At 36.1% G+C, this 15,190-nt stretch overlaps 2 protein-coding genes across 2 annotated transcripts in view; both read left to right on the forward strand.

The window, feature by feature from the left end:
- The first annotated feature begins 2,190 nt into the window (after positions 1–2,190).
- On the forward strand, positions 2,191–4,917 carry LOC108972817. The gene is made up of 2 exons (XM_018939642.1): positions 2,191–3,387; positions 4,714–4,917. The coding sequence occupies exons 1-2, from the start codon at positions 2,386–2,388 to the stop codon at positions 4,837–4,839; spliced, it is 1,128 nt and encodes a 375-aa protein (XP_018795187.1). The 5' UTR covers positions 2,191–2,385; the 3' UTR covers positions 4,840–4,917.
- Positions 4,918–11,106: 6,189 nt separating this feature from the next.
- Positions 11,107–15,190, forward strand: part of LOC108972810 (suppressor of hairless protein) — a 6,204-nt gene continuing 2,120 nt past the window's right edge. Inside the window, exons 1-2 of the mRNA XM_018939636.1 lie at positions 11,107–12,445; positions 14,538–15,083. Coding sequence (XP_018795181.1) covers positions 11,771–12,445; positions 14,538–15,083 — 1,221 coding nt within the window. The 5' untranslated portion in view covers positions 11,107–11,770. The remainder of the gene's footprint in view (positions 12,446–14,537; positions 15,084–15,190) is intronic.

The following is a 15,190-nucleotide window of genomic DNA, read 5'->3' on the forward strand; positions in this document are numbered from 1 at the left end:
TTTTTTGCTTCTAGTGATAGAGATATATTTAAAGAATATTCATGCCAAATTTCAAATAAATCGACTGATTAGAACTTGGCATATTGTGGCTACCGCATCAAAAAAAGAAGTTTTGAGAAAAACGCGTTTAAAGTTTTAAGTTTCGCTCAACCTTTGAAGATAATTTGAGTTTTGAAAAATCCTTTTGGGGAGATATTTTTGAATATCAAAACTAACGAATAATGAAAAAAAAAATTCGATTTCCTCGGAAAGACAAAGAAATGTTTATTAGAAAATAGTTGGAGTGGACTGGAATTAGAAAATCTTGTGAGAAAAAGTTTCATATGACTTCGAACTTTATTGTGATAAAATTTTGAATCAGTAACCCAAATGAGTAGTACTTTTGTTCTGTTTAATTAAATCATTACTTGTAGAATCGAGATAGATATAGAGAAAAAAATTTTAAAATTATCGGTGCAACCAGATGAATAGGATGCGTATGCACAATAAAAATGGTTAAAATAGAATAATAACGAGGTTCATCTCTCAAAGGACGGCTATGTTTAAAACGGATGATGATGCAATAACTGCCTAACAAAGAACGACAGAATAATGAATTTTTATCATAAGGATAGTAGGGCACGGTTACGCGATATAAAAATTTATTGGCACCACCCGATTTTAGGTAAAATTCCATACCTCAATCACTGCTCAACCAAAGTGAACCAAGCTTGATTATGGAATTTGTATTCATGATATGCCTATATAATGTTTTGAAGATAGGTGTATCGGACTTACAACTAAGCCTAACTTCTCACATGATGCCATGTAACTAAACCACATCCCCTTTCTGTACAACAAACAAATCTAACGTCAATAAAAATATGTGAATAAATCTTAGCACAAATCGTGGTTTCAATATGTGTCACTGTCAACCAAGACTGGGTGATAGGAATCGGACAATACCTTCTCAACCGACTATGAAAATCTCAAAGCCTTTGACAGACGATATTATATTAATAAAAGTTCTTGAAAATATTTACTTATCTTATGACAAAAGGAAACGAAATTAGTCCAAACCTTTCTCTAGCCTCCGTATACCAAATACAATTGTGTTTAGTTGATTTTATATCTTATAATATGTATGGTAACAAGAATTGAACTTTTTATTTGGAATAATATGCACCTTTTGTTAGAGTTTTGTTGCCATTTTCAAGGTAATCTCGAAATGTCATCCACATAGTAGCCCGTGCTACTCCATCCACAGCTACTCCAAATTTTTAACCAGTAATTTCCTCATACAATTTTCTAATCCCAAAATTATTCGCCATAGACAGTAAGCGATAGCAAGCACTTGGTGCCAGGTCGGGCCTAGAAAGTGGTTGTATAAGAACCTCCAAACCCAGCTCACGGAGCTTCTAACAAGTCATTAACGATTGATCTATGCCGGACTTATCCAAAAGGAACACAAAATTGCTTACTTTGGTCGATTCAATTGTTGACAGAGTTGATTATAAGGAATAAATCATAACAAATTTTACCAAATACAAAACCAAATCATCAATACTGGTTTGGTCACCGTTTTTGACGGCTTACTGTACTTTTCAGTCGCGACCATTGTTGCTTGACCTTGCAGTGAGTGATCCATATTCAGCGGACGCATTCCTTTCACACTTCAATCGATTTTGTGTAAACTCAGCATCGTTTTGCAGATGGATATTTGGTCCATGAGGTTCAAGTGATGTGCTTCGGGCTGGATATTAAAGCCTAATTTAAATTGTTACAAACGGTTTTTTTGTGGAATATTTTCTCCGGGACAAGGAAATGGTTCGAAAGTAGACCTTCTAGCACGTGCTCACCTTTGCAATCGAAAGTACCGATACAGAATCGACAAAGCCAATATATGAACCATTCCTTTAAAGTACTGTTAAATTTTGAACATCATTGACAGCCATCATAACTGTGATACAAAATTCTACCGCCAGATGTCACTTTGGTTAACAAATGAAATAAAGCTTTGCCGCTTATCAAGTCAACTCTGAGTCAATGACTCTAGAGCACGCTACATACATACATATATGTATAATAGTAAAATATATAGCTTTTGTGCCACAAAAGACTCAATATTGTGCTGTTATTGTTCTCGCTTTATTTATTATTGTGTTTACTGGCGCTATTTTGTGTTTATCAAGCGATTGATTGAGCTTTTTGTTTTAGTTTATATTTTTAGCCGGAATGAAGTGAAGGTGTGCGAAGAAAACAATAAATAACGGAAGAAACGTATAGCGATTGCAATTTAATAAATTCCGTGGCCATCGTGTATGAAAACAATTGTTCGGCAGGGTTGTGATTTCTAATAAAAATAAGTCAATTACTAAAATCACTGTTGAAAATTAACCTCGAAACATGTTAGACCACTTGAATGACGATTGCTTATGTGAGATATTCCGATATCTGAGTGTCAAAGAACAGCTGATTGTGACAACACTCAACGAGCGCTTCCGCGACTTAATCGTTGAGAACTTTTGGCGCAAGAAATACAACAAATTCACCACAACTGGTGATAAGAGCTTTGACGAACTCAACTTGTTGGAATTTCAAAAATTTTACAGTTACATCGTGCCACATATACAAGAGCTAACGGTGCATACCACAGCAGATGTCACATTCACCAGTTATTTAGGGCGTTTTACACGCAGACCCGATCTCGATTACTACCTACATTTCATGTATCCCACATTACGTGTGCTACGTTGTTACGATAAACAATTCCATAATGGACATCTGTTGATTGTACTGCGGAAATGCCCGAACCTCGAAGTACTGCAGCTGCATAGTATATATTTAACGGGTGAACATTTAGCAAACTTCCACAATTTGCGTGAACTCTACATTTGTAGCGCTAAACTAGGAGCATTGCATATAGACGAACTCTTAGCAAGACGTAAAATTCTTCGTATGCATTTGACGGGTGCAACGACCGTTAAACGTGATATGGATTTGGTTTTGCAGCGCGTCTTCCCACACATAACGGAAATGCGTTACTATGATGATGAAGCGGATATAGCGACAGCAAATCTATTTAATGCGTCCGCACAGACACTTGTGAATTTGGAAAAACTTTATTGTAATTATTTAAAGGACTTCGTTTACACATTGCATACGTTGAGGGAACTTTATTTTGAAAGTCATTTGAAGGTCGTTGACCTGTTTAAACTCGTCGAAAATAATACACACTTGGAAAACCTCTATATGGTCACGTTGTATGAGAACTTCTTCGCAAATACACGCGAATGGTTATGCGGTCTAACGGAATGCTTACGTAAGCAACGTGAACGTAAGGTTGCGCTTAGTATGCATCTAAATATTCCCCAACGGGTGGTGCAGTATGTGCGGCAATTTGTGTTGGTGAGTTTCCAACCAAGCAATTTAAACAAACTTGGTATGTGAGTACAAAATTTTTGAAGGGGGTTGAACCTTTTGGAAAAATGGTTGTGGGTTAAAAATTTATGAAAATGAAAAAAAAATTTGTGAAATTTACAAAGTCGATTGCGCTCAAAATCTTTGAAAAGTTGGTTCTAAAAGAGGAAAGAAAATTATTTAAAGAAAATTATTTGAAAAGTTGATTTAAAATTTTTTGAAAAGTAGGATGAATATTTTTGAAAGAAGAATTAAACATTTTTGAAAAGAAGATTTAAAATATTGGAAAGTGGGCTGATTTTTTTTTTTTTTTGAAAAGTGGATTGAAAATGTTTGAAGATTTAGTGAAAAGTTTTGCAAGAAACGGATTCAAAGTTTCAGAAAAGTAAATTAAAGATTTTTGAAAAGTGAATTGAAAATTTTTGAAAAGTACATCAAGTTTTGAAAAAGTAGGTTGACATTTTTTGAAAACCCAAAAGGTCAAAATTTTTGAAAAATGGGTTCAAAATTTTTGAAAAGTGGGTGAAAAGTTTAAAACATGGATTGAAAATTTTTTTAAGTGGGTTAGAAGCTCTTCATTTTTGAAAGGTTTTTGAAAATTGTTAAAAAATTAGAGGGAAATATTTTACAGGTGAGTTCAAAATTTTTGAAAATAGGTTTACAATTTTTGAAAAATGGCGTATAAGTCTTTTGAAAAGTGGATTGAAAATTGTTGAAAAATGAATTAAATATTTTGAAGTACAGTTTTTTTTTTTTTAAACGGATTCGAAATTTTTAAAAATGTATCCAATATTCAAGAAAAGTATATTGAAATTTTTTGAAAAATTAATTGAAGATGTTTGAAAACTGGATGACAATTTTTAAAATGTAGGCTGAAATTTTTTTGAAAAATTGTCAAAATATTTGAAAAGTAGATTAAAAATTTTTGAAAAGTGGGTTAGAAGTATTTCAAAAGTTGAAAATTGTTGAGAAGTGTACTCAAAACTTTTGACAAAAGTGTGGGAGTTTTTGAAAAGTTGGTTGAAAATATTTGTAATATATGTTCGAAATTTGTAAAAAATTCGTTAAAATATTTTTTTAAGTTTTTGAAAAGTGGTATCGGAGCAAAAGTTAGTTAAAATAGTGCCTGCAATGTGAGGAAGCTGCTATCATAATCGGACTCTAACTTTTCGAGCCATCTGATACCGAATATAATGAACGCAAGCCTTTGTGTCTCTGACAATAATCGTGCAGCAGTTTAGAAAAATCTATTTTCAGACTATTTTGAGTCATTAGAAACTTATGTGTATATATTTTCTATTAATTTAATTTTAGGACTATGATGATGCCCATGGTTACCTTGTACCAGTGCTGAAAATTCAAAAGTTATCTGCCAATCCGTCTATGCTTACCGTGTTGATCAATACAAGTGGCATTGGGTTGGCCTTCAAATGGAGTTGATGTTAAATTTTCTGAAGATTGCCAGAATTTATAGATAACAAACCAAAAAAATTGTGAGATCTTACCTTCCAAGTTTACAATATTTAATAATATAAATTTATTGTGTTTAAGAATACTAAAAAATATGTGTGGTTGTTAAGGTGCTTGTCATATAGTATTTATGAAAATATTTTAAAAAATAATTTTAAATAAATGACGAAATATAGGTTTAATCTTTACTTATAGTGTATAGTTTTTGTTGGTATAAATTGCATAGGTTTAACGATCTCTTGCCGATCTCACGATATCTGAGAATCGCGTTTATTTTGAGAGAAGTTCTGCATTAAAACCATCAATGTTTGGTAATGGTTAAAAAATCTACCAGGGTCTCCTTTTATCGAAATAGGTCCTAATAACAGGCAGTAGACCCTCGAAGCCTCGATTGTGGAAGATGTTCGGCCAAACATTTATCGAGTGTGATTGACACGTTACTGTACCGCGACTAAAGAGAACACCAATGGAAGAAATACTGAGAAATACTCACTGTTTTCTTATCGCAAGAGCCTCATATTTTATATTTTTCAGATTTGGCTCCATCTCACTATCTTTCCTTCCAGTCCCTAGTTCTCTTCTATAGCCCTCTGGTTTTGTTTTGAATTTTTGTGTATACTTTTAGTGTATTGTGTGACTTGCAAAAAGAAATATAATGAAATATTCAATATCAAAATCCGTGATCATGGGAAATTCTGTCGAAACTGTGCGTGAATTCATCAAAAATCAGCCGAAATCATCATTGAAATTTATGAAAATGGAATTGAACATATCCAAAACATCGATTTATCGCATTTTGACCCAACATTTGGACTTACGAAAGGCGTGTGCACGGTTTGTTCCGCACAAATTGACTGAGGAACAAAAATTGCTCAGAAAACATTCGAAGGACGCTTGTGACCGCTTATTTGACCAAAAATCACATTTTAACCATTAACCACTCTCCGTATTCACCTGCTATGGCACCGCGCGACTTCATCCTTTTCAGAAAAATGCATTTGACCATGAAAGGCGAGCGTTATGCAGACGTAGAGGCCATTCGAAAGGCTTGCACCGGCATACTGGCGGCCATACGGGCCACAGAGCTAAAACACCCGTTCGACATGCTTTTGGACCGTGAAAAAATCTGTAATGAAGCAGAAGGAGACTATTTTGAATAAAATCCATTTGTTCTGTTTTTTTTTTTTAAGGCCTGTTTACTTTGGTACGCACCCTGTATGGTGCATATGCATGGACGATGACATCTGATGAGTCGACGTTACGAGTTTTCGAAGAATGAATGACGCTACGAGTTTTTGCGGAAGATTTATGGTCCTTTGAATGGATGAAAACTCTGAAAGCTCTGTAAAAAGGCCGGCTGTTGTAAACTCGGCTATACTCGCGGTGTGCACGCCAATAAAGAAGAAGAAGGAACCACATGTCTTTAGCACAGTTCACCGTCTGCGTAGATGGGGGTGATATCTCCCGCATTTTCCACGCAATCTCTATCAGCGGAAATTTTAAACTGGAGGTATTTCCTAAAGCTTATCCAGGGTTTATCTTCCAACAGACTGTATGATTACAGCAGCTAATTGGTTTGGAATAATCTGTATAGTTCTGATATTTTAACGGAGTCTCACGCGCTGGGTTATTTCATAAATACTCTGCATTGTTTTCGGCTATGACCCAACGACACTTTTTTATTGTAACTATACTCCAAACTCTCAAGGAACTCATTTTTAACCTAAATACATATAACTAGTATTTGGTCTTTAAATCGGCCAATCCAAGTTAGTAGAACAAAAATTAAATATCCAAACGTAGTTGGTAGCTAGACGAAGGTCTAAGTATTTTCAGGAAATCCTAACCTGTCAGACCAATGTGCCACATCCTTTATACGAGAGAAGTACTTAGCTCAATTAATAATTGAACGGCATATTAGTGTCTAATTGTCTACAAACGTGTTAATTTCAGTTAGTATTTATGTCCATTTAAGAAGTGCTTAAAATTGAAAAATGTGAAAGGACCGCTGACCAAGTCGTTATGCAATCAAAAATCAATTGTGGCAGATGACAGTGTGTCCAAATATTCCCGCGCTATAATTTAATTATTTAAAACGTAATGATAGTCCACTGGTGGTTTCAACTTTTTGCCTTGGAACACATACATTTTTACATGGTATATAAACTTATACTCAAAGGTACTTACAAGCACTCGGGTACATATTTTCATTTTTACTGGAGCAGACATACATTTCTCTTTTCTTAGTAGAAGTAATTTTCAATAAGGACGCGTGTCTTTCAAACCACCAGTGATACGCTAACCCATTTATTGATTTCAAGGCGTGGGAATTAACAGCAATTATAAGCAAACGTTGATGGTTTTTTCAAAATAATATTAAATGCAATCGAATTAAGTTTTAATTGCTTATGAAGAATTGTTACGAAGTGGAAATATTTACGAGGTCATTTTAAAACCATAGTCGGAAGCAAAAAATATATTCTTTTTATTTTCGAATTTAACAAGGAAAAAATGATAAATTCGCTTGCGAAGGTAAGGGTTTATAAATTTCGAGGTTCCCTAGTTTATTAAAGAAAAAGCACAGAAACTGTGTGATATCACACGATCTTGGCGGCCAAACGATCGACCCAAAAGATGAAATTATCTGCTCACCGAAATGTTCTCTCAATAAATGCATTCATTGATGCGATGGGTGGGAAGTAGCGCAGTATTGTTGAAACCAAATGAGGAATCAAATAGTCGGTTAATAACGGTTGACGTTTACGTTCTCACCGGCATCATTTTTGAAAAAATATGGGCCGATGAAGCCACCGAACCGCTAACCACAAGACTCTTTGTCCCAGATTGCTCTTTGTCCCAAATGCAGCAATTTTTCCTTGTCTACGTACCCATTGAGTCAAAAATGGGCCGCATCGCTGAACAAAATTTTGAAACTCGAAAACAACAGATCTTCTTGGAACTTTTATAGAGCCTGATGTCACTTAGGTAAGTCGATAGGCTTCAGTTCTTGTAAAAACTGTATTTTGTGGGCTTTCAATTTAAGATCTCGACTTAAACTGCGCCAAGTCGTTCCATACGTCAATCCGAGTTGATGCGAATGGCGTCGAATCGCCTATCCACGGTCTCCGTGTACGATGTCGACGATTTCGACAACAGCTTTTAGAGGAGAAAATGTCGTTTGCAAATTTCCAGATCGATATCTCAAAAACTGAGTTGGCGTATATAGAAACAGATGGAACGAGTGAGGTTATACAAATTTAAATACTAAAAAGAAAGAGCAGAATTTGTACTTTTTCGCTGTTACTCTTATTAGAGCGACGAAAAAAAAACCCTCTTATAATAATTTTCAAGAATTCAGTCAAGTCCTTGAAATTTACCTTTATATGTGACCCCTCAGCTCGGTGATTTTAATTTGATTGAGCAAAAATGCAGACTTCACAAAAACGTTCGGTAATCTCCCTGGCACTACCTGGCCTCTGACATAATTTTTTCTGAGAAAACTTTTACATTTATTGATCCAAAAATGTGTACACATATTATTTTATCTTTTAACTGTAGTTTAAGACATAAGATTAGTAAAATATACATACATATATTTGGAAAGGAACTACAGCTGACCTTCGGGAGTTCCTTTCAAAAAAGATATTTTGCGGTGACCAATATATCTCAAAACTACATCCTCTGAAATGAAAAAACTAAACAGATTTCGTTAAAGAAATGTAGTATTCGAAGAAATAAGCAAAATAAAATTGTTTGACAAAATGGCGGTTTCTCAATAAGGAAACCGATTTTTGACCAAAAATTTCGGGCTGGTTTGAGCTAATATTCCGACCAGAAATTTTAAGTGATTTCATTACATTTAATCTACTGACTAATCTAGAATGTTCTCACTACCATAGCAGATTTATAAAACAGCTGTTTTTGACATAAAAGAATTCACATTGTTTAATATTAATTTATGAAATGAAAAAGTTACGTATATTATTATAAAAGTCGTCTTGTTTTTTATTTTCCATTTAATGGAAATTTTTGATTTTCAAAGTCCATTGCCATAAGAATAAAAAATTTATTTTTTTATTTAACTGTTCGTTTACATTTTTTGTTTATTTAAATTTTTTGTGTATGTACAACTGTGATCAAAATGAAAGGTGAATTTTGTAAATTTCATTTCCTTCAAAGTAATCCTCTTCCTCTGCAATACACTTACTCCAACGAGTTTTCCAGTCATCATGGCACTTGGTAAAATACTCCGTCGTGATGGCCATCAGAGACTTCTTCGACTCAGCTTTTATATCCCCAATTGAGTCAAAACGGTGTCCTGGGAGTGGTCATTTAAATTAGTTGAATAGCCAGAAGTTACACGAAGGTAAATCAGGAGAAAGCGGTGTTTAGTGTAAAATGTGGCGAAATTATCACGAAAAAATGCAGTATGAAATGGATGTTCATTAAATTCAGACATAGTAAAAATCGAAGAACTCACTTTTAGAGACTCTCAAAACCACGCGTATCTCAAATACTAAGGAATCTTTTGAGGTGAAATTTTTGCAACTCACAGAAAAACAATTTAGCGACTCCAAAACACGTGAAGTATGGAGAAATTAAAAATTCACCTTTCAATTTGATCACAGTAGAACAACCGTTAGTTGAAAAAAACTATTATACTCTGTAGCAACAGGTGGCAAGCGTATAAAAAAAAACTGCAAACATTTTATTAAATCGAAAAATAAAGAGTTAAGAATTAATATTATATAACGCCTACACAATTTTGGTCCCGCCAAGCATCGGCCAACATCAGCACTGACACATAACGGTACTTTGCTAAATTTCGCTAATAAGCTTTTTAATTCTTCTTCTTCTTGATTGGCGTAGTCACCGCTTACGCGATTATAGCCGAGTTAACAACAGCGCGCCAGTCGTTTCTTCTTTTCGCTACGTGGCGCCAATTAGATATTCCAAGTGAAGCCAGGTCCTTCTCCACTTGGTCCTTCCAACGGAGTGGAGGTCTTCCTCTTCCTCTGCTTCCCCCGGCGGGTACTGCGTCGAATACTTTCAGAGCTGGAGCGTTTTCCTCCATCCGGACAACATGACCTAGCCAGCGTAGCCGCTGTCTTTTAATCCGCTGAACTATGTCAATGTCGTCGTATATCTCGTACAGCTCATCGTTCCATCGAATGCGATATTCGCCGTGGCCAACGCGCAAAGGACCATAAATCTTTCGCAGAATTTTTCTCTCGAAAACTCGCAACGTCGACTCATCAGTTGTTGTCATTTTTTTAATTACTAATATCAATTTAATACATTGCCAAAGTAAACCTCTCAAATATGTATATTTAAAAATTTCCCACTTACCTTTTGCATGCTCCATTTCCTTTAACTAAATTCTACTTCCCTTAATATTTATGTATGTACATATATGTATACACACAATTATGTGGCATCATTTCCGCCACCAATTTGAAGCAGCTTCTCGTTGATCACAGCGGCCGGCATTTCTACGCACTTTTACACTCACTTATTCACTAATCACACTGAGGTTAAACGAACTAATATACACATTAGCATATTCAAATTGTTTTAAACTTTTCATTAATACACAAATCACTACGCTTATCACAATAAAAAACGGGTATAAAAGCACACAAACACAACACACATCAACAGAGCACATCCTCAGCCAACGAATCACTTCACTCAAGAAGAAGAAACGAAACGTAAATAAGAAATGCCGCTGACCGTGGGAAAACGACAAGAAGCTAACAGGTGACAGCTCTGTCGCTGCCAGCGTCGCTGCTTAGCGTGAGAACATGCACACGGCCTTTGGAAACGCTAAGGTGGCTGTGAGCAGTGCGCTGTTGACGGCAGCGTCCACGTCGGTCGTTTACGTTTTCTCTGGTGCAGTTAAGAGCGTAACAGTGTTGCTATGTTTACTCTTAAGCCGTGAGGGAATAAAACCGGTAAACAATTTTGTGTTTCTTGGAAATTTGGAACAGCAATTGGTAAATAACTTTTCTATTTACATTAAATAATAGCTTTCAGATTGATTTGAAATATTAAATTATTATTTTTGAAACGTTTTGTGTAAAACAAGTTATTGCTTTGCACCAAATTTACCCTTAAAAAATTCCCTCTCAGTAAAAGGTGCAGCATTGCTTGTTGGCACTGCGTACGTTTGGCAACGAAACAAAACTACAGCGAAACAAAAATCAGCGAGTCAACTGTGGAGCGCTCAGTCGGTGTTTTAACTTTAAAATGAAAATAACTTTTAAAATTAAAACATAAACGCGCTTGTGCAAGTCAAAATATTAAACAATTCGAATTTGTTGAGTGTAAGGAAGTGCTTAGCATAAATGCAGGACTTTCGGTGAAGTGCAATAACAGTCGCTTGTAAATGCAATTTGTGTTTGAAACATTTGTGAACATTTAGAACGAATGGGAGCGTGAACATCTGTCAGTTTGCGGTCGCGCTGCTTCTTCCTTTCGTCGCCACTGTGCATTATTGTTGGTGTGTTGTGTGCAGTTTTGTGTTGTTTTTAACTGCTTGATACGTTTTTACTACCATTAATAAATTGTCGTGAGTGTGTGATAAACAAAAGCGTGTAGTAATTTTTATATAAAATAATATTTTATTTATAATACACCTCAACTCGCAGCTAAAAAAAGTTTAGCGTTTAGGAAATAAACGCGCCACCAAATCATTAAATATCACACCGTAACGCAAGTGCCAAATTTTTTAAACGCAACTCTGCCAAATTTTTACACAGCGGAAATAAACAATACGTCCAAATAAGTAAACGTTAGCATATATTATTAAGTGTTCTACGTGCGTGTAGTTTTCAAACATGGAAATATACGCGCCTCTACACACATTTGCCTGCAACAGCGTCGCATTCATATTCGCTAAATGAAGAGTTATAGTGATTACCATATTGGCACCCCTCCCAGCAGCACTGCAACCGCATTGGAGCATCACTTGGAACAGTATAGCCCCTCAGCTATTAGCACCTTAGCCAACGGTCACCAGCATCATCATCACCAACAACAGCAGCAGCAGCAACAACAGCACTCACCAGCACATCAGCACCATCATCAATTGCTACACCACCACTCACCCCATTTACACGACCTCAACGACTCGTTATCACCACCCACGTCCATATTGCAAACACACAACGCTGCAGCCATATCGGCAGCTGTTGCAACGTTGCCACAGATGCCGCACTTTGGACTTAGTGGCGGTGTAGGTGGCGCTTATGCGCAAACACCACCCAGTCCACCGGTACATCATGGAGCTGGCGGCGGTGGTGGTTTATTGCCACCCAATTCGCCACATCATCATCAACAGCAACACCACCAGCAACAACAACAACATCATCTTGCAATGCTGCCGCGCGGCTTGAATGCTGGAAGCGGCGGTGGTGGTGGCGGTTGTGGCCCACTCATGTCTACAGGTCTGAATTCCAATGCGGTTGGTGTGCCATATCGGCCACATATTGAGGATAAAAAATTGACACGAGATGCAATGGAGCGTTATATGCGCGAACGCAACGATATGGTCATTGTGATTCTACATGCGAAGGTGAGCGCTATTTGCAATTCAACGACACAAATTAATTCTGTATTGTTTTGTATATTTTTAGTTGCACAATATTTTTGTAGAAATATGTACAAAGGCGTAAAAATGCTTAAAGGATGTGACTGAGAAGTGATTTGTGTAGCCAAAAAAAATTTTTTTTCAGTTAAAAAGTGAAGAGAAAGTGAAACAGAATTCAATAATAATGGTAGAATTCATAGTTGCGTTAAAACTAACTTCCAAAATTGCGATTATCCCAAGTTTTTCCAATTTGTTAACAAAGTCCGAACAAATTTATAACCCTTTAAGGTCTCTCGACCAAAAATATTAACTAAAACATATTGAAAGGAAGTAGTAGAGCTTGGCATATTGCCAATTTTTTATTAATGCTAATTTTAATAATAATTGGAAATTCCCGCGGCAGCCCAGACCGAGTAACGCAAAAGAAAATTAATTTTTATCCAGCAAAGAATTGTCAACTTGACAGCAATCGCAGTTATGTAATTATTTTAGGATAGCTTTCTGTCTTTACAAAAACCATCGTTATGCAGTATTTATACATTTTGATTGATCAGCTTCCATTTTGAAAGGATAAAATCTCTTGAAGTCTTTAAAAAACATGTTCATGATAGGTTCACGTGAAATGGTGCAGGTTTTATAAACTAAATTATGCACTGCTATTTAAAATTGATTGCGTGTTTTAATTTTGGGTTAATATTATTCCATCTGAAAACGAAGGTAACTTCATTATATCTACACAATAAATAATTTTAAAGGAAAGCTAAAATAGTAAGTTTTTGTTTAAGTATTAATATTATCTTTTAAATAAAATACATATTCCTAAAATATCCTTAGCCGCTGATAAATAGCATTTTTTATAAATAAATTCCTAAAAAAACAAAAACCATAAATTTTCGATAATCAGTCTCACCCTGTGCTGCATAAAAAACATTTATCCTGCAAAATAATTATTTAATATTAAAAATTTCCCACTCAAAGTTCTATCATGTACTTATATAATAAAATTACAATTTTTACGTCGCCTTCAAGCTTAGCGAAACACAATTCAACGCAATTAATTTCATTTCATGCCTCATCATCCATCCGCCCCAATCAAATCTAAATCATAACTTGAAATCACATAAAAAAACTCGAACGACCGCAACAAAGCAATTAGCGACAAAAATTTGCAAACAAAATCAATCAAATGCACAATACAACTACAATAACAATAATAAAAACAACAATGCCAAATAGACAAGTTGAAAGCATGAAAATGTACGCCAAAAAAAAAAAAATAAAAATAAAAAACTGCAATAATTTAATTTTTCATTAATTAAATACAATTATTTGATCGTATTGCTCATTACTGCACCGCAAGCAAGCAAGGCGCAGCACAATAAACAGCAGGCAGGCAGCAGCAGGCGCTGGCTGGCGGCAGTCTTACAATTTTTGCATGCAGCCAAGTGTGAAGGATGTGGTGTTGGCCGCAACAAGTGTTGCAAGCAGCGACAACAGTAAAAAATAATAATGAATCAGTTAGCACCCAAGCAAGGGTCGCGCCAAAAGCAACAAATAGTTGAGATATTGAGTACGTGCGGTAGACAATGCCGGCAGTCGCGCGGTGGCATGTGCGCGCCGGCGAATGACTTACGCTGATCCACTTGTTAAAGCGATTGCTTGGGTGATTAGCGACAATTCGTGCAACCGCAACTAAAAATTCATAAATACATACACACGTACAACCTGTGGGCAGTTGCTGTTGTTTTATATAAATATTTCGATTGGTGCGGCGTCCGAGTACAATTTGCATGGCGACTTGTGGAATATTTGATTGAACTGTAATTTAATAGCAATGAACGATTCGTAAATGTATTTGTTGTTATGTTTGTGCTTGCGCTGCCATTCAAATGTAAAACCGCGCAGTGAACGCATTTTTGCTGCAATTATTGATTTGCAATTATTCGGTTTGTCAATTTGGCATTCTTGTGGTTTCCGCCAATAAAAATGTGTGATTTAAAAAATGCCTTATTATTTTTTTAATATAATTCAATTACTCACCACATTTCCTTCTTTTGCACGTTGCATTCATTTCCAGGTCGCGCAAAAGTCATATGGCAATGAGAAGCGTTTCTTTTGCCCACCACCGTGCATTTATCTATTCGGCAGCGGTTGGCGTCGCCGCTACGAGGAGATGCTACAGAAGGGCGAGGGTGAGCATTGCGCTCAGTTGTGCGCCTTCATCGGCATCGGCAGCTCGGATCAGGATATGCAACAACTCGATTTGAATGGCAAGCAATATTGCGCCGCCAAGACGCTGTTCATTTCCGATTCGGATAAGCGTAAGCATTTTATGTTGTCGGTGAAGATGTTCTACGGCAATGGGCACGACATCGGCGTTTTCAATTCGAAACGCATTAAAGTCATATCGAAGCCATCGAAGAAGAAGCAGTCGCTGAAAAATGCCGACCTATGCATAGCGAGCGGCACCAATGTGGCGCTGTTCAATCGCCTGCGCTCGCAAACGGTGTCGACGCGTTACCTGCATGTGGAGAATGGACACTTTCATGCGTCGTCGACGCAATGGGGCGCCTTCACGATACATTTGCTCGACGATAATGAATCGGAGTCGGAGGAGTTTCAGGTGCGTGCTAGGACTTGTAGTTTATTTTGTTGTTGTTGCTGTATGTTGTTTAATTTTTGAATTTTTTATCAATTTTAATTTTTTTTTTTTCTAATTTTTCTCTTTTT

Source organism: Bactrocera latifrons, unplaced genomic scaffold (genome assembly GCF_001853355.1).
Source record: "Bactrocera latifrons isolate USDA-ARS-PBARC rearing strain unplaced genomic scaffold, ASM185335v1 scaffold_43, whole genome shotgun sequence".
Taxonomy (NCBI): domain Eukaryota; kingdom Metazoa; phylum Arthropoda; class Insecta; order Diptera; family Tephritidae; genus Bactrocera; species Bactrocera latifrons.